Raw genomic sequence first — 21,762 nt, 5'->3', positions numbered from 1 at the left:
ACAAACTCTGCATAATTACAATCAACGCCAATTATTACACCAGACAATCAATAACTTTGATCAGCATGTGTTTTGGAGAAATACCAGTACAAACAAGGAAGAAAAAACACTAAGGCTGTTCCCCCATTGAGTGTTCACTGACGGTAGTGTCCTTCAGAAAATTTTCAACAATACCATTTTCTCTCTGTTGACCTTCGTGAAGGTGTTTCAGTTGCTTAGTGATGGTTATGAAACACACAATAAATCCAGCTATAAAATAAAATATATTGAGAATAGACCGATATGTTTATTGTGACAAGTGTTTAGCTGTTTTGGGGCTCAGTGAGCCTCAGTTTTAGCGAGCCTTGCCAACAGCCTGGGAAAGCACCCTTAAAAAAAGTGGAATCCTTGCGCCTGGCCTGCCTTGAAACAGCACGTGAGCCACCTATCGAAACTGAGTTGAAACGTACCAAAACCTCATTTATGTCACATGACATACGTGTTTGAACCCCACTCTGGAGCAGTGTTACTAAACGAAACGTTACAGTGTCGAAACATCAATTCCATATCTATATAAAAACATATAAAGCCAAACGAATAACTGATTTATTTTGTAAATCTCCGACAGTTTGATGCATTTTTTCCACAAATGTTTCCATACTTAGTTAAAATCCACACAAACTGTGAAGAAATCTTACATTCAGATAGATAAATAGGTGCAACAGGTAAAGCTAAGACAGAAGAAGGGTCACAAAAGGGCTGTTGGGTTAAGGACTGGGTTTAGCATGAGGTGCAGTCAGTCATGTACACAGGCACAGAACACAGAGAATGGTTACTTTTTCCCCATCAAGAGTAAATCCATCTCTAATACATCATAATACATGTTCTGAGGTAATGCAGACAGCTACATTTACAACCATTACATATCTGATTTTTTTTTTAAAAGCTCAATATGTTATTCACGTGATCATGTGTTTTCTTCTCTGGATTGTCACTTTTTCTTTTTTTCTAAACTTATCGTCATCTTAGGTCTAATAATTACTGATCTTTTGGACTGATGCAATTACAAGTATACACATTTACTTCACAGCATGTAGTGTGCTCCTCTGTCATCACTACAACATTGAAGCAAAGAAGCAAGGAAATGGGGGATAGAGGATCATGTGAATCTAATCACTGAATCTAAAAAATACTGATGAAAATGTGCATCAAAGTGCCATCTCAGAGGAAAGTAAGCATAGGAAAAGGTAAGAGGGGAAACAAAAGAACAGAAATAATTATAATGATTGTGGAAACGGAAAAACTACAACAAAGACTGGATCCACACTAGAGCTACAGGGAAATATCATGCTGGTTTTCTTGCTTTTCTTTCACTTGTTCAAACTGTCATCAGATTGCCTTGGCGTGAACTGTCTTGATTCCAGCATACTGAACTGTTCAACAGAAAGATCCAGACTTTGTGTTCAGGTTTGTGGATGTCTGTTTGTTTGAGAGAGAAAGTGAGAGTAAGGTGCAACTATCCAAACATGTTTTTCCAGCGGGCACCCAGAACTGGGAGAAGACACATTGAATCTAAATAGACTATATATACTGCATATCTATGTATGTTGTTGTCATGGTGTGCAGGGCAATGCTTATGTTACTGTATACAGTCCATTACATGTATCTGCAGTGTGTCCATATCTGGGGCCAGGTACTGGCACTTAGGACAACATAAATCCGGCAGCTCCTCAGTTCCGACTGGACCTTGATCACCGACTGGTCCCAATCCCGGAGTACGGAATGAGGGAGCGGGGGGCACCGTGTTGAAAGGGGGGAACACACCTAAGGCAGAGAGAAAGAAAACCTTTAAAAGAGAAACCATGTTTTACATTTCCTCAGTACATAGTGATAGTGAAAGGTAGATTTACTCAAATACATATACACTGATCTCGACTCGAAAAACTAGACCGTCTATTGTTATCAACAGGCCAATTTTAATTCAGTAAAGTTCTGTTGTTTCTCTGGTAAGTACGCCACAGCAGCAGTGCACCAGTGACCAGAAGGAAGGCTATTAGGTCCAGAAGGAATTTAACAACAAGAGCTGAGCGGTATTTTGCATTTCCTTCTTTATCACCTTTTCTATACCTGTGAGTAAACCGCAAACAGCTGTCAAGTTAGTACAATGCTTTCCTTGTCATCTCTCTCCCTCTCTCATTATGTTCTGACTGATTAAATCAATACTTGTTGGGAAGAGGCTTTTACACTGACAGTAATATAACCAGTTGTCATCAGCTCCAAGCTGACACATGCAAGCAGGTACACAGCCAGTAGCAGTATGCAGTAAAGAATTTCACACGATTTTGAATTAAGAAAAGCAAAAGTACACTGTATGAATAACACCCACAAATACCCGTGCTAGTAGTTTGAGGCAAAAAAGTTGGATCGCTAATTTGAAAACACGAGTATTTTCCTTTTTTACTGTTACATTTATTTACAACATATAGTTAGATCCAAATGTTTTTGGACAATTACACATTTTTGGCCGTTTAGCCTCTGTACACCACCACAGTGGTTTTAATCCAAACAATCAAGATGCAATTGAAGTGCAGACCTAAATAAAGTATTGCATTCTGTTTAGGATTTACAAACATTTTTATACATAATCCTCCATTTTAAGTGGCTCAAAATTAGTTGGACCATTGACTGACAAGCATTTCATGGCCAGCAAAAAGAATTCTAAAGTGTATAATAATTTACTCTCTGCTTTGTCTCCAAAAGTTGAATCTGTTCATCTGGACGTAGCGTTTTGTGGGAGAAACGTTTCGTCACTCATCCAAGTGACTTCTTCAGTCTCAGCTGACTGCAGGTTTCCCCAAACCTTATAAACAGTACATTTGCATAATGACTGAAACCAGCCCACTGAAGGAACAATGGGCTGTGAGGTCAGTTCCTTAATCATAATTATGCATATTCCCATGACCATTGATCAACAATCACTGACCAAAACCCACTGATCAAAGAACACTGATCAATGGCCATGAGTACCATTCACAGAGAGTTGGGGAATGGCTGCAATCACAGCATTGTAAGATGGCCACAGAGACCCGGGTCTCTGTGGCTTTTAAACCCCAAAATACGCTGCGCCAAAAACTGGTCCACCCCAAGGATCGGGTCCCCCGACACAAACAGAGTAACATAGTGTACGCTGTTAAGTGCCAGGAGGATTGCCAGGATTTATACATCGGGAAACCAAACAACCTCTAGCGGCGGATGGCACAACACAGAAGAGCAACCTCATCAGGCCAGGACTCTGCAGTTTATTTACACCTACAGGCCAGTGGACACTCTTTCAACGATGAGGATGTACACATCCTGGACAGGGAAGAACGCTGGTTTGAGCGCGGAGTCAAGGAGGCCATTTACGTGAAAAGGGAAAGACCATCTCTGAATCGAGGAGGGGGCCTAAGGGTACATCTTTCGCCATCTTACAATGCTGTGATTGCAGCCATTCCCCAACACTCTGTGAATGGTACTCATGGCCATTGATCAGTGTTCTTTGATCAGTAGGTTTTGGTCAGTGATTGTTGATCAATGGTCATGGGAATTTGCATAATTATGATTAAGGAACTGACCTCACAGCCCATTGTTCCTTCAGTGGGCTGGTTTCAGTCATTATGCAAATGTACTGTTTATAAGGTTTGGGGAAACCTGCAGTCAGCTGAGACTGAAGAAGTCACTTGGATGAGTGACGAAACGTTTCTCCCACAAAACGCTATGTCCAGATGAACAGATTCAACTTTTGGAGATTTACTTTCCTGGATGATTGAGAATGCATCAAGACACTCTCTGCTTTGATTCAGCCTAACGGTGCGTTCATACTGAACGCGATAGACGCGACCAGAGCTTCAGGTTTACATGTAAAGTCAATGGAGGAGCGCGATGAAGCGCAACTGGGGGTCGCAACCAAGTAGCGCGACTGACGCGTTTGAAGCACGAAGTAAAATACGCGCTGCAGTTTGTGTGGTGCATTTTGTGCATTCACCCTTATCGCGTCTACCGCTCGAGTTGGAAAAATCTGAACTGCAGCGTCAAGTTGTGCCGCGACAACCAATCAGGAGCCTGGTGATGTGATGCTCTGACCTAGTTCAAAGGGGCAGGTCCAGCCAAAGCCATTCATTCTAGCAATCAGTAGTTTTCTGATGAGGCAGCAGGCTCTCCAGGACAGAAACAATGTTCTTATTTTTCTCCTCCTTCTCCCTGAGGCTCTTCCACTTTAAGCTGGGTCCTTTTTATTCCTGTCTCTCTGTAAATAGTTATATGTTATATATTTATGTTTAATGTTTTTCTGTTTGAGCATCTTAATATTAATGCAAACATACCGTCTGGCACTACTTCCTCCCACATTTCCGCTTCACGCGCGTGAAAATTACATATTTTAAAGCGCGACCAGTTCGCTTTGGACGCGCTTCGAGGTGCGAATGTGCACGCAACCAGCTAGGGGCGTCTTGCGCTTTTTGGTCGCGTCTATGGCGTTCGGTGTGAATGCACCGCAATGCCACAAAATTGATCAGATAACGTTTCAATGTACAAATGGAGAATGACCACAACTATACTGGAAAAGCAACCCAAACGTTTCTCAAGGCAAAGAAATGGGATATATTCTTCAATGGTCAAGTCAGTGACCTGATTTCAAATCAATAGCACATGCTCTTTAGTGACCGCATATAAGTAAACTGATGGTGGTCAAGCAAAACAAGACGTTCAACAGACATCGTCATAAGATACTGGCACTTCCAAAGAGCGTTACTATTTCTTTGAATTTAATGACCAAAACATTGAATCTACTAATGAATAAAATAATTGTTAAAATACTTTAACAAATTAATAGTTTTTAATTGCGGCCCTATATGTGAATAAATTAAAAAAGAAAAGAATTTCCAAAAAACACAGCATGAAATTTTCTATATTTCAGTAGTGAAAGTAGAGCTTCATGACAAGAAAACTATAATGATTCTGTACCTTGTGGAGGGGGAATGCGTGTGGGCCGTGCAGAGAAGTCTTCCAGGTGTCTCATCTTCATTTGTTCCATACGTGCACTGAAACAGGAGTGAGCATTGAAAAGTTTCATGTTAAATCTCATCTTATTAACTGTACATACATATGAAACACACATGATGAAGCATGAACACATACCCAAACTGATGGCACAAATAATTATTATAATTTGCAATGTCTTTGTTTTTTGTTTTTTACCGTGAGGTAGCTTCCTGTTTAAGCCTCTCATTCTCAGCCAAGGCCTGGTTCAACTGCTCCTGCAGCTCCTCCTTTTTCTGGTTCAACTTCTCTCTGGCTTCTCGCTCAGCAAGGAAATCTGCCTTGTAGATCTCAGCCTGGGTGAGAGAGACATTTCAAGAAATTGGCATTACATACATGTTAAAATGTTGGCGTGGCTGATACAGATTGAAGTTCAAATGTGTGCTGTCAATCTAGAGGTACACATCATTAGAAGAATACTGAGGTTCTCTCTACTCTTTCCAGGCCAGCTGCTAAAGTCACCTTAGTTTGTGCTGGTTTGAAACAATTATTATTTTCCAGAGTGATTCAAAGGACTCCTATGAGAGGAAAGAATCCGATGGACCAGTTCATCTTGGCTGGGATAGTGTGGAGGGCACTTAAGGGACAGCATCTGGTGACCAGGCCTTAGCCTATGGAGCCTATGTGTCACACTACTCAGCATTCCTGGAAATGTCTATGTAGGGGTTAGGAAAGTCCGTCCATTAGTCGAATTTAGGATTCAGATGGAACAATGTGATTTTAGTTCTGGCTGTGGAATGCTGGATGAGCCCCTTACCCTCTCACAGATATTCAAGTGTGCATTTATTTTGTGGGTGTGGAGAGGGCATTTTTCCATTGAAAGATACGGAAGAAGGTCATTTGGCACCTGCAGTCAGAGCTTGATCCGCATTCCTGGCAATGAGCTGAACACAATCCCAGCGGAGTTGGTCTCCGCCAGGACTGTCCTCAAGCACCATTTCTATTCATAATTTTTATGGACAGAATTTCTAGACAAAAGCTAAGTTGCACCGGTGGCTCTCAAACAGTCTTTGTGTCAGATTCAAGATGCGAGATGTTGCGATTAGCATTTGAGCATTTTTGCTCCACGTTGATTACATCACACTTGGGTCATGACAATGAGATTCACTACACCACTATCATGGACTAACGAAATCACATCTCTAATATCTCCTCATTTATAGAAATTTCAAAAAGTAATGCAATCAACTTTTATTTATTTATAGTTACAGCATGTAAAATCTCACCACTAGATGTCAGTAGACTGAAGATTGAATTCTGTGCATAAACTTAGCTACATTGGCCGGTGTTCATCTGTAGACTGTCAGTCCGCTGTTTACTTCAACTGTCAATATGTGTCCATAGTCACTGTCATCTACCAGATCTGTCAAGTGACCACTTTATAAGTCAGGAAGTACATCAGTTCAACAGGTAAGAAGGAATACCTGTGCAGTAAGGACAGGAATTGTTTCTAGGGAGCCTTTCTGTTGCTCCACCTCTTCCTTCAGTTTATCAATCAGGTCCTGCTTCAGGGCCAGCGCTCGCTCAGCCTCCTCCAGTCGGCTGCACAGATCTCCACCCTGGAATGCATACACACAGATTCATGTTTGGACTTGACCCCCAAGGTATTCCAAAACTAATGAGTGTAAAAACCTTTTTGAATTTAATGTTTGTTTGGTTGTTTTTTTTATTTTTACCTCATTCTTCAGTTTAGAATCATAGTCTCTAAAGAGACATGTGTATGCATGCTGTAGCTGTGTCAGTTTCTTCCTGAGGAAATAAAGTACAATATATTGGTAAAAGTTCAATTAACCAAAAGGTGGATTGAACAAGGAGACTTAACAACACAGCGCAATCAGTCTGTTTGGCTAGTGATCTATCACAGTTCACAGGTATTGCCCATAAAATCACAAATATGACTTTGACCACAATTTGGGTTAAAACCCATTAGGTTATCATTGTGTATTATTACCAGTATAATGCATCAATAATGTAATATAGAACCACTTTTTTTGCACAAAAGATTAAATAGTAAAGTAATTATTCAGGGTCATCACAAGCTAGTGTACTCCTAAGTCCTAAGCTCTGATAAATGGGAGGCTTGTGTCAGGAAGGGCATCCGATGTAAAAACTGTCCCAAATCAAACATACATATCCGTTCACTTTGGCGGCCCCTTGGTAAATAAGGGAGCAGCTAAAAGTTTCTACATTTTTTAATGCATGTTCCACCACTCAAATAAATCTTTCTAAATAGCACAACAGTGCAGAAACATATGAATCATTTGGGCTTCTTTTATCTGTACGTGTCTTGGACTCACTTCTCCTCAGTGACAACATGTCTCTCTGACTTCAGGGCCTGCTCCAGGCTCTGGGTTTGCAGCAGCAGCTTGTCCATGGCCACATGATGCTGTTTCTTCTGCTGTTCCAGCTCCCGCTCTGCCACCTGGAGGGCCTTTATTTTACTGCTTAATCTGAACACAAGCAAAAAGAAACACACGAGCACACCTAAAGGGTGAACTAAGGCATAACTCTGTGTATGGATCTCTTGCAGGTGATAAAACAACTTACTTGTCTTCCAGGAGTACACGTTCATGCTCACTTTTATCCAACCAGCTCTGTCTTTCCTGTAGTTCTCCTAGCAGGGAAGTTGCCTGAGCTTTCAGGGCCTCGCAGTCCTTGGCCAGCTACAAAAACACAAACAAGCTTTTTTGCACTCCGCTTGCTAGAATTAAAAGTATAGGAGGCAGAAGATTTTTTTGTGCCGTGAGAGTAAAAATGACAGCTTTTCACATGTGATACCTGGGCACAGTCCTTGTCCTTCTGTTTGAGCAGAGCTTCAGTTCTGTCCCTCTGAGCTGAGCTCTTCTGCAGATAATCAAGCTTCTCCTCCAGCTCCCGATACCTACAAAATAAAAATCACTTGTAACGGGCAGTGACAGTGACAAATATTGAAACATAAATAAATAAAATAAATATAGGAATGCGCTTTTTAAATACCAGTCTAATACAAACAGACAGCATGTATATACAATATACTGCATATCATTATATATTAGACTCTTAAAGAGCCGATCTTTTCTATAAAAGCACAATTTGAAAGACCAGTTAATTTGACATAAAAATAAATGAATTTAAAGTAGTAGAAAATCTGAATATTGTACTTGTACATTACTGGATTAAACATTTATAGGGTGTCTTTTAATAACTTTTGGAAATCATGAATGAGATAAAATACTAGATGACACTGGACAAATCATTGCTGTTGTGTTACAACATTATTGTGTTATTGGTCTGTGAGCTGAAGTTTGGCAGCTCTGATAAAATAAATCAAATAAAAATAAATACATTTCCTAAAACAAACAAAAAAGAAAATGATTTTTGTCAAAATAAGAGACACGCAGGTAGACCTGCTGCAGTGATGGCAGAGTAGGAAGCAGACATGCACACAGTGAGAAAGAAAAAGCCACACAGAACTGCGGGCTCACCTGCCCTGTGTGGCCTGAAGTTGCTCTGTGAGCTTAGCCAGGCTAGAGCTGGGAAAAGGGAACAGAAAGAGAGGAAGGAGAAGGAAGACGGCATCTCAAACGTGAGGCTTTTGTTGTTTTAAGCAATCATAAAGCATGCTAGTGTCATTTTCCAATAGAGAGCAATCATCTGCAGATATTCTGTATCATTAAAAAGAACTGTGTTAAAGGTTTAGCAGAAAGTAAAGTTAGTGCTGTTAGTTTCCAAAAGTGCGCTTAAGTGAAAACGCTTCATACCAGTCGGACGAGTGCTGTGCCTCAGAGCGCTGCTGGACAACCTCCTCAGTAACATTGTTCGTCTGTAAAACAGTCATACAAGTTTTTCATGTCACAGATGACAAAACAGATTGTGTCTATCATCACGTCATCTTTTTTGTCATTTGCAAGCAGTGAAAGGTCACATCTACCAGTGACACGCAAAATGCAACAGAGGAAAACAAGCCATTACTTTGTGAGGCGATTTCTCCTGATAACATTTTTATCGTTTTTAAAATCTTCTTTTTTCATGTTTTCAAATGTTATTATTAACTGTAGTGCTAATTGCTATTTAACGTTTGTGCAAAGAACACACAAGGAGGCTGAAAGCCAACTGAGACATGAATCTTCAACGTAACCCAAAGTGTTGTTCCATCATGGCTATAGGAAGGCTACTCAAAATTATTTTATTATTTTTGATGTGATGACTTTTTATTTACCATAAAGCTGATTTGTCTGACTACCAATCCAAAACCTGAAACACCTCAATCATATTTCTAGTGTGTTGTAAAATACCAGCAGCTTACATGTAGCAGCATCCGTGAGCGAAATGAGAGAGTTCAGCACATTTAGCTACATGGTACAGTAACATTACCGATAAATCATTGCTAATATTTGGTATTTATATTATTAATTAATATTTTTACTGATTTAACTTTGTAAATTTGTATATTGTATTTGCAATAAGTAAATAATAAACAATCACAAATACTTATTGTATCTGTGATTTCATATTTACTTTTACCTTAAGATGCCAGCTAACTGCTATATTATCTACAGCAGCATCTGGGTGTTACGTTCAAGGCCAAGTAGCCCTTCATGCTACACAAATCTGGAAAGTTATGCGACAGAAACAGAACATTGACACATTGTTTTGCTTGTAAATGTTCCCTTAACGCCTGCCAGGATCATCTACATTGCTACCTTACAATAGTGACACATCTGGAAGACTTTTATGTGCCTGGATATCAACGTTACCTGTGCCTGGGCCAGTTTACCCCGGAGCTGGTCTATGCAGTGAAGCATTTGCTCCTTCTCTTTCTCTCCCTCGTCCCTCTGCTTCTCTAGCTCCTCATTTTTCCTTCTCAGCTCTCGCATCCCTTCCTCCAGTTTCTCTTTGTGGCTCTTCAGCAGCTGCAGGAACTCGTTTGCACCTTCCACAGGCTCCAGAGAAAAACATGCAAGTGGCATAGAGATGGGTTAAATAGATGAACACACAGAGAAGAATGAGAGAAATGGATCGTGTTCGTTGTGGGCTTCAGCACTGAAACTACACTGAAACATCCAACACCATGTGGATAAGGAGAAAAGGAGAGGTTGTGAATGGGATAAACTGTGTTTTCTGTGTTTTCAAAATTTTATTTGAGTGATGTCCAAAAAAACCCACGATTGACCTCAAGATTTATGCTGCTGAACGTAAAACACAGTCCAACACACTTCAGCTGCTGCCAACGTCATTTTAGTCACATTTTCTATTAGTTACAATTTTTGACCTCAGCCATTGTTTGTAGATTAGGTGAGGAAAGCTCAAACTGGAAGAGTGAGGGCTGCAGGTGCAGCGTTAGAGATCTGACTGGTAGAATTAGGATGGGAGTAACCGGGCTCACCTGGCTATTGTCATTGCCCAATATATCTCCTAGTTCATCTGAAAATGATATGGGGGGAGAGGATTGTGCGTAACTCAATGAGCTATGCGCACTTGTGTTATCCTAGACACACAGACACACTGATTAGATGAAAAATATGAGCAGAAAAAAACAGACTTTGACTGACCATGACAGCACATGAACATGAGCCACAAATACACAAATAAAGATCTTACCAGGCTGCGAGGTGGTGATGTCTGTGTGCATTGCTCTGTATCTTCGACTCTCTTCTTTTCTCGCTGATCTAGAGTCTGAGAGACATAATGGAAAAGATTAAAAGTCAATTTCTCACCTTTTTTATGATATATATGGATGCTCATATTAAACAGGGCTAAAAAATTTAAAAAAGAAGACCTGTTTCAGACCTTTTTTAAAATCTTTGCTCTGCATGTTGTCATATGAGCAGATATCCCTAATATGGTCATCTCTGGCTATGATACAAAAACCCCCACCCACCTATTACCCAAGCATTTCGTTACTGAGGAACAGCCAATCAAAAGAAAGCTAGCTTAAAGGGGGGGGGGGGAGCTAAAACAGCTTGTTTCTGTACTGAGGGGCCACACAAGCCCCCGTGTGAGTAAGGATTGCCTTATATACATCTACAGTACACACAGATTTGGTGCATGTCTGCTTGCCTTTGCAAATTTGAAAGTAGGTAAATGGAAACATGACTAATAATTATCAATTTCCAGCAAGCCAACCTGTGGTCCATCCACCGGTCCATTCCTGGCTGGTCGTAGCTGCGGGTCTTCAGTCTGGCTGGAGCTGCAGCAGTGATTAGACGAGGTGTTGGAGGAGCCAGGCCCGTTCACCATGCTCTGTAAGGAGTGGTTCTCCTGGGCCAGCCTCTCCACCAGGGACCTTGCTTCTTGGAAGCGACAGCTGAGAAACTCTCGTTCCTCTTTTGTCCTTCGTTGCCATCCCTCCATCTCCTCACAGCGCTGACGCAAGGCCAGGTTGCTCCGCCGCAGCGCCTCTGGGGGAACAGAATGAGGTGGTAAAAGGAGATGGGGGAGACTAATATATACTAAATACAGTCATGTGAAAAAGAATCATTTCACAGGCTCTGCAAAGTCCTGTAAAAAACAAATCTGTGAAACTGTGATTCAGTAGCTTGTAGAAATACCTGTACCTGACTATCAGTCTCTCATACAATTTGTGAAGGATATTTCGCTGATTCCTCTTTGCTCCAGTTCACTGAGATTTGCTCAGTCGTATACTTGTTTATGCACAGCTCTCTTGCCGTCCTAACACAGCATTTCAGTCAGGCTGATGTCTGGACTTTGGGCCATTGCAACACTTTGATTCTTCTGTTTTTTTTAGTGTAGATTTGGCGATGTGGTTGAGATCACTGTCCCATTGTTGCATAACCCCACTTTATGCTAAGCTTTAGCTGTCAGATAGAGAGCCTCAGCTTTGACTCTATAATACTTTCACCAAATGTGCCACTGTGCATTATAGCCAAACACAATCTCCACTTTGCTCTCGTCTATCCAAAAGACATTGTTTCAGAGTTCCTGTGATTTGTTCAGAGGCAACTTTGCAAAGCTAAGTTATGCTCCCATCTTTTTTTTAGCGAGAGGAAGTTTTCTCCTGGGAACCATTCCAGTAAAGCCATACTCCTTTAGTCCTTTTCTAATCGTCAATCCATGAATTTAAACATGCTAACTGAAGCCTGTGGAGTCTGAGACGTAGCTTTCAGGGTTTTTGTAATCTCCCTTGCCATTGCATGCACTGACCTTGGGGTAAATTTGATAGGACATCCTCTCCTGTGTTGACATGGACCTGAAAACCAGCAACCTTCAACTTTTATAGAAATGGTCACACCTGCTGTAAGGGTAGGGTCTGTATAAAGTTGTGTGAAAACTATGCTTTTCACACGACTACATGTTAATGATATTGCTGAGTAACTGAATTAGTTTGCTGATGGTTTCCTTGAATTAATGTTAATAAAAATAATTTGCTTAACTGAAACACTGTTCTACTGCCACATCAAATCTAATTATACTTTTACAAACTCTTGCTCAGTTCTTGGAAATGCAATCAGATATGACTTTTATTTTTATTACACCCTTTCCTAACTGACTAACAACAGTAGCTCATGTCAACATGAGCATAGAGTTTAAATAATGATACAGACTGAGTTTGCTGACTCTTTCCTTGCCTTCCTCTGTTACGCTACTGTGTATGTTAGTCATGTTTACCATTATACAAATGTTGACAAAATAAATGTTCAACTTTATTAGCAGTAAAAACATTTCTCAGTTGAAGTAATTTACATGAGCTGCAGCACATAGAGGTTAACGCCAGCTAATTCTAGTTAACTTCAGATAGAGTTTGCTGTATAACTGAATATAGAAATCTTCCTCTTTACACTCTATAAACTCAACAGTGAATGACTGAAAATACTTTGTTTAAATGTTCCTTTGAAACAGTAATGTGTACCCAGTAAACACACCACATTACTTAAATTAATAAAGTAGTTTTTTGTGCACTTATATTGAGAGAGAAAGCATACCGATACTTTATACTGGACACAGTTAAAGTGCTGTGACTCACAAGGTGTGTATGGTGGTGTAATATCACCTGGACACTGTGACCAGTGTCCAGCAAACACTTTGAGTGATGCAAATGAAACGCCTCCATGTTTCTGCTGATCTAGCTTATGCTTTTCTGTCTGTATTTGTGGTGTAGGTAAAGGGGGATCCTGCTGCTTTGTGAGGTATCTGTTGTAGTCAAAACCCTTGCAAACAGGTGTGAAGAATTGTTCTATTTTATTCGTTGCATGCATCATTAGGTCTCCATAAATGCTTACTAATTTGTAAATGTGAATAAAGGAATTGGTAAATCTTTAGTAACATTTGCTTGCAAACTGAGACCTGGAAATGAGTGTACAAATGTGTAAATGACCTGTAGTTAGAGACAAGCATTCTCACAGATATTTACATCTACAGCGGCACAAGTATATCTCTAACTCATGAACTGTCTATTTTTCAGCCATTAATATCTGCACACACATCTGTAGATTTTATTACACTAGGAAATCTGAAAATAGATTGAGGTTTTTACAAATGTACAAATCGGACGACTCTTCCTGTTAAATGATAGTTCTGCCTTACCACCATCATCAGATACTTGCTCATAGGGGATTGTCTGCTCTTTGGGGTTTTCCCTCTATTATGCTGTAGGGTCTTCACCTTACCATACAAATGTGACTAACACCAGAGACATTGTAAGAATGAGATGTGACACTTTAAGAGCAAAGACGCTGATAGAAACAGAACTTCTAGGGGGAAAAAAGCTTCCTGGAGCAAAGTCGGTAACCTTTGAAAGTATTTGTTATCTCTGCATAAAGTTTGTATGTCCCAGTGACCACTGAATTCAAGAGTTAATGTAGATAAATCCTTTAAAATGATGAACCACACAAATATGCTTCTAAAATGGTTTTTAAGGGACAAGATTTGCTTCTTTCTTCCTTCTTCTTTCTGAGTCTGCTGTTTGAGCTCATCACTCAGTACAGCAATATTCTTTTAAGTGACCTTTTTTTTCGTGTGAACACGCTTACCTCTAAGCTGCTGGTTGTCACTTAACAATCTGGTCACCACTTCATTGGCTGCAAGCTCTGGTGGGACCCTGAGGGTCGCTCCACTCTCTTCTCCGGACATCTCCCACTGCATGGGGCCATCGGGTTGTGGCTGCACCATCACTGCAGAAAAACATCAACATTACACCACATATACACACATTTCTTGTTTAATTAAAGCGTTATTAATATTGAACATCAATATGCCGATGACCTTCCCGGCATTCTTCATCACATGACACATGGCAGACCAGGCCTCAGCGCCATTTAGGCGGCCCAGGCTGCAAACTTTCATTTTCACTTTAATACAACGTTTAAATCCAAGTCCAGCTTGTGTGTGTGATGGGTATCTGACCTGACGATAGACGTCTGTGTCATGAGTCACCGATAAAATGCAAGTGATTTTTGAGCTCACGTACAGGAATGGAGGAAAACATTACGTCATCTGCACTACCGAAGCAATGGACTCGACACAAATCTAGATTAATTAAAGTATAAACGCCAGTCGCCAATTTTAGCCAAAAGCACCAGATCGCACCAGCTGTGTTACAGATAACGTTATAAACTTGTTATTTTCTCCCCCAAAAAACAAACAGTATCAAACATGCCCCCCGTACTAAGCCCATCTGATAGGTAATGTAGCTGTATTACTATGGGAAACTTTACTTACCCAATCTCCTTTTTCACTCCAGTCGCGTAGAGTATCAGACAACACAGCTGTCAGTCACATACAAATTGTTAGTAAGGGTATTTAACGTAATTAAACCAGCGTCAGGGAGCTGGCGCTAAACAGCTAGCGACTTAGCTAATGGGCTAGCTAGGATAACAAACCAAAAAGGCAACAAAGTAATCTTAGGCACTTGTTGACTGACATTAAACTAGAACTACATTAACGAGCTGTCTGTCTTCAGAAAGATATTGTACCTGGTTTGTAATATTATTCCAACGGACTGAACGTGTTTAACATGGGCTGAGCTATCTGTTAAAGCTGAAGCGAGTGTTGTTAGCTCAGGAAATAAGAGGGAAAATTTCACCCTGAGTTAAGTCTTTCAGGCTGTCAACCCCTAAGTCTTGCTAGTTTGAAACGTTTCACATCCCATTATTTATTAGAATTAATAGAACATCTTCTGAAACTCAACTCAAATGGTGACCCATTTTAACTGAAATGGATTACCCATTATATCTAAAACATTAACATAAACTGGGCTCTTAACTAAAACAAAAATGTGGTTTCTTTTACAAAATGTCAGCATTTTATCTGACAGAAACCATCATGAAATGGATTTAGAACAATAAATTATCCTTTTTATAATTGATTTATTGACTTACATGCTAAAATTGAATGTGTCAGGTCAGTCACGTGGTTTTCTGTGTCAGTCTAGCAATGAGGTGCTGACTTAAAAGTCTCAGACCAATAAAATCAGTCAACTCAAATGTTAAATGTACTGCACTGTCTTGGCACCAGCCTGAAATCACTGTCACTCACTGGCTTAAAGCTTTAAAAGAGCTAACATGCTTAAATCTTAAATGACCAGGTTTATCGATTTTGCTGATTTCATGCCTAAATTACACAGAGACACAATAGTTACAGCCATAGCTGGACTGGGCCGCTGGCGATTTTTTGTTTTTATGGGCCGATGGATTTTTTTTTTTATTTATTTTTTTTTAGGAAGGGTATATATAATGAAAGGTGTTGGATTGGCCAATTGGTCATGATCGACTCTGGGCTGGACCAATTACAGCCGAGGAGGCGGATGCACCCTCCCCTTGTTTAGCAATCTTATAGACGAACTAAAGAAAATGGAGAACAAAAAAAGGAAAGGAGGTGTTTATGAAAATATCACTAAATCTGTCATTTATTAATTTTAATATTAATTAATGATCATGTCTCACCTCTAGTGTTCTTGATCTTAATTTAAGGTTTCTACCATGTGTTGTAGATAGTTCAGGAGGTTAACTTGACCAAGCAGTCTTTTTGTTTCCGTTATGTACTGTTTAAAATCCAGAATAGGGAGGATGGTGTAGGTTTAAGTTTATTAGATTGATACATATATACCAACAAGGCAGTGTACATCAAAGCAGTTGTTTTCATGCAAAGGCTTTATGATTTTTCCTATCCGGTTGTTCAGTGATGACGTGACGAACCCTACTTCCGGGCCTAAAGTAGTCTGCGTTTAATATGCCTTTTGTGTTGTTAACATGGTTAATGTTTTGTATTTTCTTCTATTTAATCTCAAAAAGCTCCTAAAACAGTCAGTGATCACTTTTGACCTCCCTCGGCTTTTATTTACCGCTAATCATTTATTTAAGCTCAGTTTTTAAACACCTTACGATGTAACTACAGCACAGCCCATGCAGCAGTATATGAATGACTAACCTCGTATTGTGGATGGATTATCTCAGTTGTTCTCCTGACTGAAGTTTGGTCCTTTTACATCATCCTGCCATGCGATTACATTTGTTCCTGACCACCGAGAACACTCACGTTAACTTTTATCGAGTGGAAAAAATGTTAGCTTGTTTATATTATGCTAACATAGCTGTGTCACTAGCGGTCACACATCATTATATACCAGCTAGCCAAACTTCAGTAACCCTACAAACGTCACTGCTGTTTAGTTTTCTGTCTTCATTTATGTTGGAAGTGATAGCAGAGCTGTACGTTTGAATTTCTTTCCAAAACCCCGCAGTCAGGACATTCTATATTGTATTTAGATGGAAGCTAGCGAGCTAACTTCCTGCTAACTTATAACGGCGTTAAATGTCATAAATTCCATTTTCATGGATGCCTGGATGTTAAACTCAATTGTTACACCTGGTAGAGCAGAACACTGATCATTTTATTAAAGATGAAAGACTTTAGACAGTTTTTCAACTCTCAGTAATGCCATAGTGATCGTTTGATATATGGACCTGCAGCGGAGTTTAGGCCCAGACACGGCCAGTGACGTCAGACTGAACAACCGGATAGCGATTGACAGATCACGTGACTTTCGCGCATTGCATGCCGGGAACTCGTGGCAAAACAATCCAAGTACGCATCAAATGCAAGCTTTTGCAGCACCGCAAAACGTTCATTCTCTGGTTCCAATATCTTCTTGGTTTTTCTTTGCCGCACAAAAAAGGAATGTACAAAACTAAGGAGAACAATGCCGGTCCGTACAAAGACAGACTCGACGAAAAGGCAAAGAAAAGATATGAGGAAAAAATCAAAGGAGTGAAAGGGTCAGACCCTTATGAGCACACAGAGTGGACAAAGGACGTTAGCGTGCTGCCCAACTTTTACCACGCTCAGATTTATAATTATAAGGTTCTTGGAGTGAGTGCATACACTCCTGAAGTTTTTAGTAACTTCAGGTCACTGCAACAAGCTCGGGTACAGTTTACCGACGGATGGGTACAGGACCTTGAAATGCACTGTGTAGAACAAAAGACCATCGTACAAACAAAGGTAAGCTTACCAGTCTCACAAATCGTCTTCATAAATACACAATCGTTAACCGTTTATTAATATAACCTTTGAGCTCAACGGTAATTAATTAGTAGTGGAAATAATTTCTGGATTAAAACTTTGGGTGTAAGATTCAGATAATTATTTATTAAAAGCTAGACATTTTAAATGAGAATAAGAAAGAAAAGTATGTCTTTGTGCCCCCTTTTCCCTGTTCATGCCCTATCGGCCCCCCTGGCTAAACTTTGCTAGATCCGCCCCTGCACAGTTACCAGCCGTCCCTCAGCTACGTAGAAAAGGATCCTGGTGTAGAAAGTAATATTAAATAAATTCTAACAACAGCTTATCAAGCTTAAAGGTGCTGCTGTTGTTCAGCCGCTGGTTTCCTCTTTCTGGTGCAAAGTGGACCAAAAACAAAGAAGAGAGACAGACTTGCGACAGAAAAGCCGATCAGCTGATCATTAAGCAGTTTCACGATTGAAGTAGCTGCAGGAAGGTGAGGGAGAGAGAGGCAGTCGCTCCATATATCGGTTGTTAAACTTAACATGGGAACGCTTTACAAACATTCAGAGATGAACTTACACATTTGCTTTACTTCTCTCTGGGATAACTTCCTCGGAGATGAAATGCTGGTTTGGTAGAGAGGCTACAAATACACACAGCCGCTCTATCACTTGAAGCACACTGCTCCAACATGCTACGGTTATGAGCCGAGTTAAGCTGTGTGGCAAGTTTTGTGAGGTGGTTTTTTTTTTTATATATTTAATGGATCGGATTATATTTTTAATTTCTCACCGATATCCGATCCAGTAATTTAGGTCAGTATCGGACCGATACAGATACGTAATATCGGATCGGTCCATCTCTATTTTATTCATAAGGTTAGTTAGTAGAGTTGCCAACGGCTCCTTAAAAATGAAATGGTCCCTCATTCAGAGACAATATTACAGGTTTTGTATTGAGCTGAGAATAGACGCAGTTTGTCCCGAACTTCAGCTAGAATGAAAAAGAAACAAAGCTGGAGTTATTCTGTGTCTTTGCTGCACAGCTGCCTCCTCTTCTCTCATTCTCTCCCCCTCCCTCTCCTGTTGCTAATTCAATCATGAAACTGATCAATGATCAGCTGATCGGGTTTTCTTTTTTGTTTGTTTATCGCCCACTTTGCGCCAGAAAGAGGAAACCAGTGGATGTCGCGCTAAACAACAGCAGCATGTTTAAGCTTGATCAGCTGTTGTTAGAATTTATTTAATATTAATTTCTAGTATCAGCTGATGTTTGCTGGAGCCACAGCTGTAAAGCTGCTGGTCATGATGTCGGTTTGGATATGTGGTGAGAGGGAAACATGAAGATGAAACCAGGAGATGTCCTTACTGAATCATCAGAGCTGAACAGGTGATGGAGAAACAGGTTTACCTTTTAGGTGACATGGATGAGTTGAAGGGAAGGTATGAACTGTTTCTGAGAGACCAATAACACCAGGATCCTTTTCTACGTAGCTGACAGCTGGTAACTGTGCAGGGGCGGGTCTAGCAAAGTTATGCCAGGGGGCCAGGTAGGGCATTAACAGGGAAAGGGGGGCACAAAGAAATACTTTTCTTACTTATTCTCATTTAAAATATCTAGCTTTTATTAAATAATTATCTGAATCTTGCGAACAAAGTTTTTATCTGACGTAAAATTGATAGAAATCATACATATACCAACAAGACAATGTACATCACTGTCACAACAGCGTTTGTTTTCATTCAAAGGCTTTAATACCTGGTGGGCCGGTCTGTAGTCAAAATGCCCAATTTTTTGTCCCAGTCCAGCCCTGCAGGTTAATACTGGCAGTGTCACCATGCCAGCTGTATTTCATCATCAGCCAGTGTTGTTCTTTATACATCAGTATTACCAAAGTTTACCATAAGGCAGCATAGAAAGTATTTACTTGCTTTCAGGTTTCATTCAAATGTTAGTCTTTTCATTTGTTACCCCACTTTTTCCTTGTTTCAAAATCAAACACCAGTTTGTAAGAAGATCATCTTCTTTTTTTAATAGGCAGATAAAGTTTTGCATTGGCTAATTTGGGAATTGTATGTTAAAAATGTTTGTATTTTAATATTCAAAAATGTTTTTGCCCAAAACATATGTGCCCTATATGTCAGTAAAAATACTACGCAAATATTGCTGTCCTTGAATGCTGAGTAAACACTGACAAAGCACTGATTGTATCTCTTGTACTTCATCAACGCAGTATCTAAAAACTTTGCACCGTAGTGGTTAAAACCTCATTCTAATAAGAGTCAAAAGCAAATTCAGTTATTAGGTTTACAGGGTTATTGAATGATGGTTAACGGTTGGTAGATTTTTTTTTTTTTTAACATTATCTGCCAATTACATCTGCCACCCTTCTCCAAATCTGTGCCCCTACCTGGCCCCCCCAACCACAATTTTCTAGACACGCCACTGCTTACTTCGGAAACATGGCTTAAAAAATTTCTCTTCAACGACATCCGATAAAAAAAACCCCGATCTCTTTACCCGTCGGCTTCCCGTGGCTGTCATGTGACCGGTTATTGCAGTTAATAATACAACAGCTTCTTGCCATTTTTTGGGTTTCTTTTTATCGCTGTGTAACTGAGTTCAATTGAAAGCCTGCGTGCGCTAGTACCTCTTGCCACAAGTTCCCAGAATCCTTTGCGGTTTTACCCCTGAATGACGTCACATTTTCAATCTCTATCCTGGTGGGCCGGTCTCTAGTCAAAATGCCCGGCCGATTTTTTGTCCCAGTCCAGCCCTGGTTACAGCTAAGTGACATAACAGTGCCATATATACAAATATTAACTTTTAATATTGGTACCATTAGTACTAACGGACAATACTTCGATGACGGTGACAAAAACTGGTTAGATATTTGGGGTATATCCTAAATTGAATTATAATCAAACTATTAATATCTTTCTAAAACATACGACTTTGTCACCTTGAAGGACTATAAAAGAAATCAGGACTCACTTGTATCAAGTCAGTAAAAGGCCGTAAAACAAAATACATTTCTTGGTTTCAATTGCATTTGAATAATCCAACAATTCCAAGATGAGGCTTTGGTCACTACTAATATGTTTTTCTTTTTCATAATACAGTGGGTTTATGTTAGGATTTATCCCTTTCCATAATCAGTTTGGATACTATATGCTTCAGTTTTTACATCTATTTATTGAATTTATTGAAAAGGTCTGTGCAATAAAATATAAAAGTTCTTCACGGGGTGAATGGTGGACGAGCGTGGAAAAAAGTTTTGCCTGAGAGGCTAAACTCAGGGCACCTCGTTCACGGTGCACCAGGAAATCCCCTTCCTTCTTTCGCCGAGAGAGAAACGTCAGGCAGCCGCAGCGGCTTTACAGCTTCCTGTGCTGATGCGCCCAAGTGAAAGAGGGTATAAGATGCTGTCTTTCCCGGCTGCTGGAGTTATTTTATTACTAGCTTGGATTTATCCAAGTGACAGCCTTTATTTTCATATAGGGGAGACGGAGAAAAAATGTTTCATTGAAGAAATTCCGGATGAGACCATGGTTATTGGTAAGGACTATTTGCTTGTTAGCATAACCTAGCTAACTAACAGTGCACGCTAACAGCTGGCTGCAGCAGAGATGCTGTGTTGGAAATGACAACGGGGACCACACGAAGACTTCTTCACGGTGTTCACACCGGTTAAAAGTGTTTAAACAGCAAACTGTCAAGTTCTGGCCGACTAAAAAGGCAATCGGTTTGTTTCTTTATACTTAAAAAAACATATTAAAGTGAGTTTCTAATCTTAGCTAAACAGTATTTTACACCTGAAGCTAGCATAGTTGGAGTTGTACGTGGTAAAACTGGACGGGTTAATATATATTAGGGCTGCACTATTTCGCATAAAATGAGAATCACGATTTTTTTGCTTAGAATTGAGATCACGATTCTGTCACGATTTTCTTTTCCAATATAAATATTTACTGCACTTATTAACTGCACATCAACTTCGTGTGTGTGTATATATATATATATATATATATATATACACACACACACACACACACACACACACACACATACATACATACATACATATATATATATATATATATATATATATATATATATATATATATATATATATATATATATATATATATATATATATATATATATATATATATATATATATATATATATATATATATATATATATATATATATATATATATATATATATATATATATATATATATATATATATATATATATATA

The 21,762-nt window shown here is 39.6% G+C and overlaps 2 protein-coding genes across 4 annotated transcripts in view; one reads left to right on the top strand and one right to left on the bottom strand.

Moving 5' to 3' along the window:
* Positions 1-569: 569 nt before the first annotated feature.
* ikbkg (inhibitor of nuclear factor kappa B kinase regulatory subunit gamma) lies at positions 570-15,068 on the bottom strand. Of its 3 annotated transcripts, XM_039604633.1 has the most exons (16): positions 14,967-15,065; positions 14,713-14,759; positions 14,025-14,165; positions 11,161-11,435; positions 10,636-10,710; positions 10,421-10,522; positions 9,792-9,977; positions 8,796-8,857; positions 7,834-7,936; positions 7,603-7,718; positions 7,353-7,505; positions 6,732-6,804; positions 6,480-6,614; positions 5,215-5,351; positions 4,981-5,057; positions 570-1,803 (listed from the first exon to the last, which is right to left on the bottom strand). In XM_039604633.1, exons 3-16 carry the CDS (start codon positions 14,161-14,163, stop codon positions 1,619-1,621), a joined length of 1,818 nt encoding a protein of 605 aa, XP_039460567.1. In that variant the 5' UTR covers positions 14,164-14,165; positions 14,713-14,759; positions 14,967-15,065; the 3' UTR covers positions 570-1,618. The 3 variants fall into 3 exon arrangements, with proteins under 3 accessions (XP_039460567.1, XP_039460566.1, XP_039460568.1); XM_039604632.1 differs by having other exon boundaries at positions 14,713-15,068; XM_039604634.1 differs by lacking the exon at positions 10,421-10,522 and having other exon boundaries at positions 14,713-15,067.
* Positions 15,069-20,857: 5,789 nt separating this feature from the next.
* The window catches only part of tmed4 (transmembrane p24 trafficking protein 4), a 64,801-nt gene continuing 63,896 nt past the window's right edge, over positions 20,858-21,762 (top strand). The window contains exon 1 of the mRNA XM_039604656.1: positions 20,858-21,054. Coding sequence (XP_039460590.1) covers positions 20,892-21,054 — 163 coding nt within the window. The 5' untranslated portion in view covers positions 20,858-20,891. The remainder of the gene's footprint in view (positions 21,055-21,762) is intronic.

The sequence above is a fragment of the Oreochromis aureus genome, linkage group 20, assembly GCF_013358895.1.
Source record: "Oreochromis aureus strain Israel breed Guangdong linkage group 20, ZZ_aureus, whole genome shotgun sequence".
Classification (NCBI taxonomy): domain Eukaryota; kingdom Metazoa; phylum Chordata; class Actinopteri; order Cichliformes; family Cichlidae; genus Oreochromis; species Oreochromis aureus.
This window is presented reverse-complemented; position numbering and strand designations above follow the sequence as displayed.

Bases quoted from the DNA above. Each gene is read 5' to 3' on its own strand.
- ikbkg (XM_039604632.1), bottom strand. From the start codon at position 14,163: ATGGTGCAGCCACAACCCGATGGCCCCATGCAGTGGGAGATGTCCGGA. The intron at 10,711-11,160 runs GTTGGCTTGCTG...TATGTCTCTCAG, and splicing joins GACCGGTGGATGGACCACAG to ACTCTAGATCAGCGAGAAAA. The intron at 5,352-6,479 runs GTATTCCTTCTT...TCTCTCACCCAG, and splicing joins TTCCTGTCCTTACTGCACAG to GCTGAGATCTACAAGGCAGA.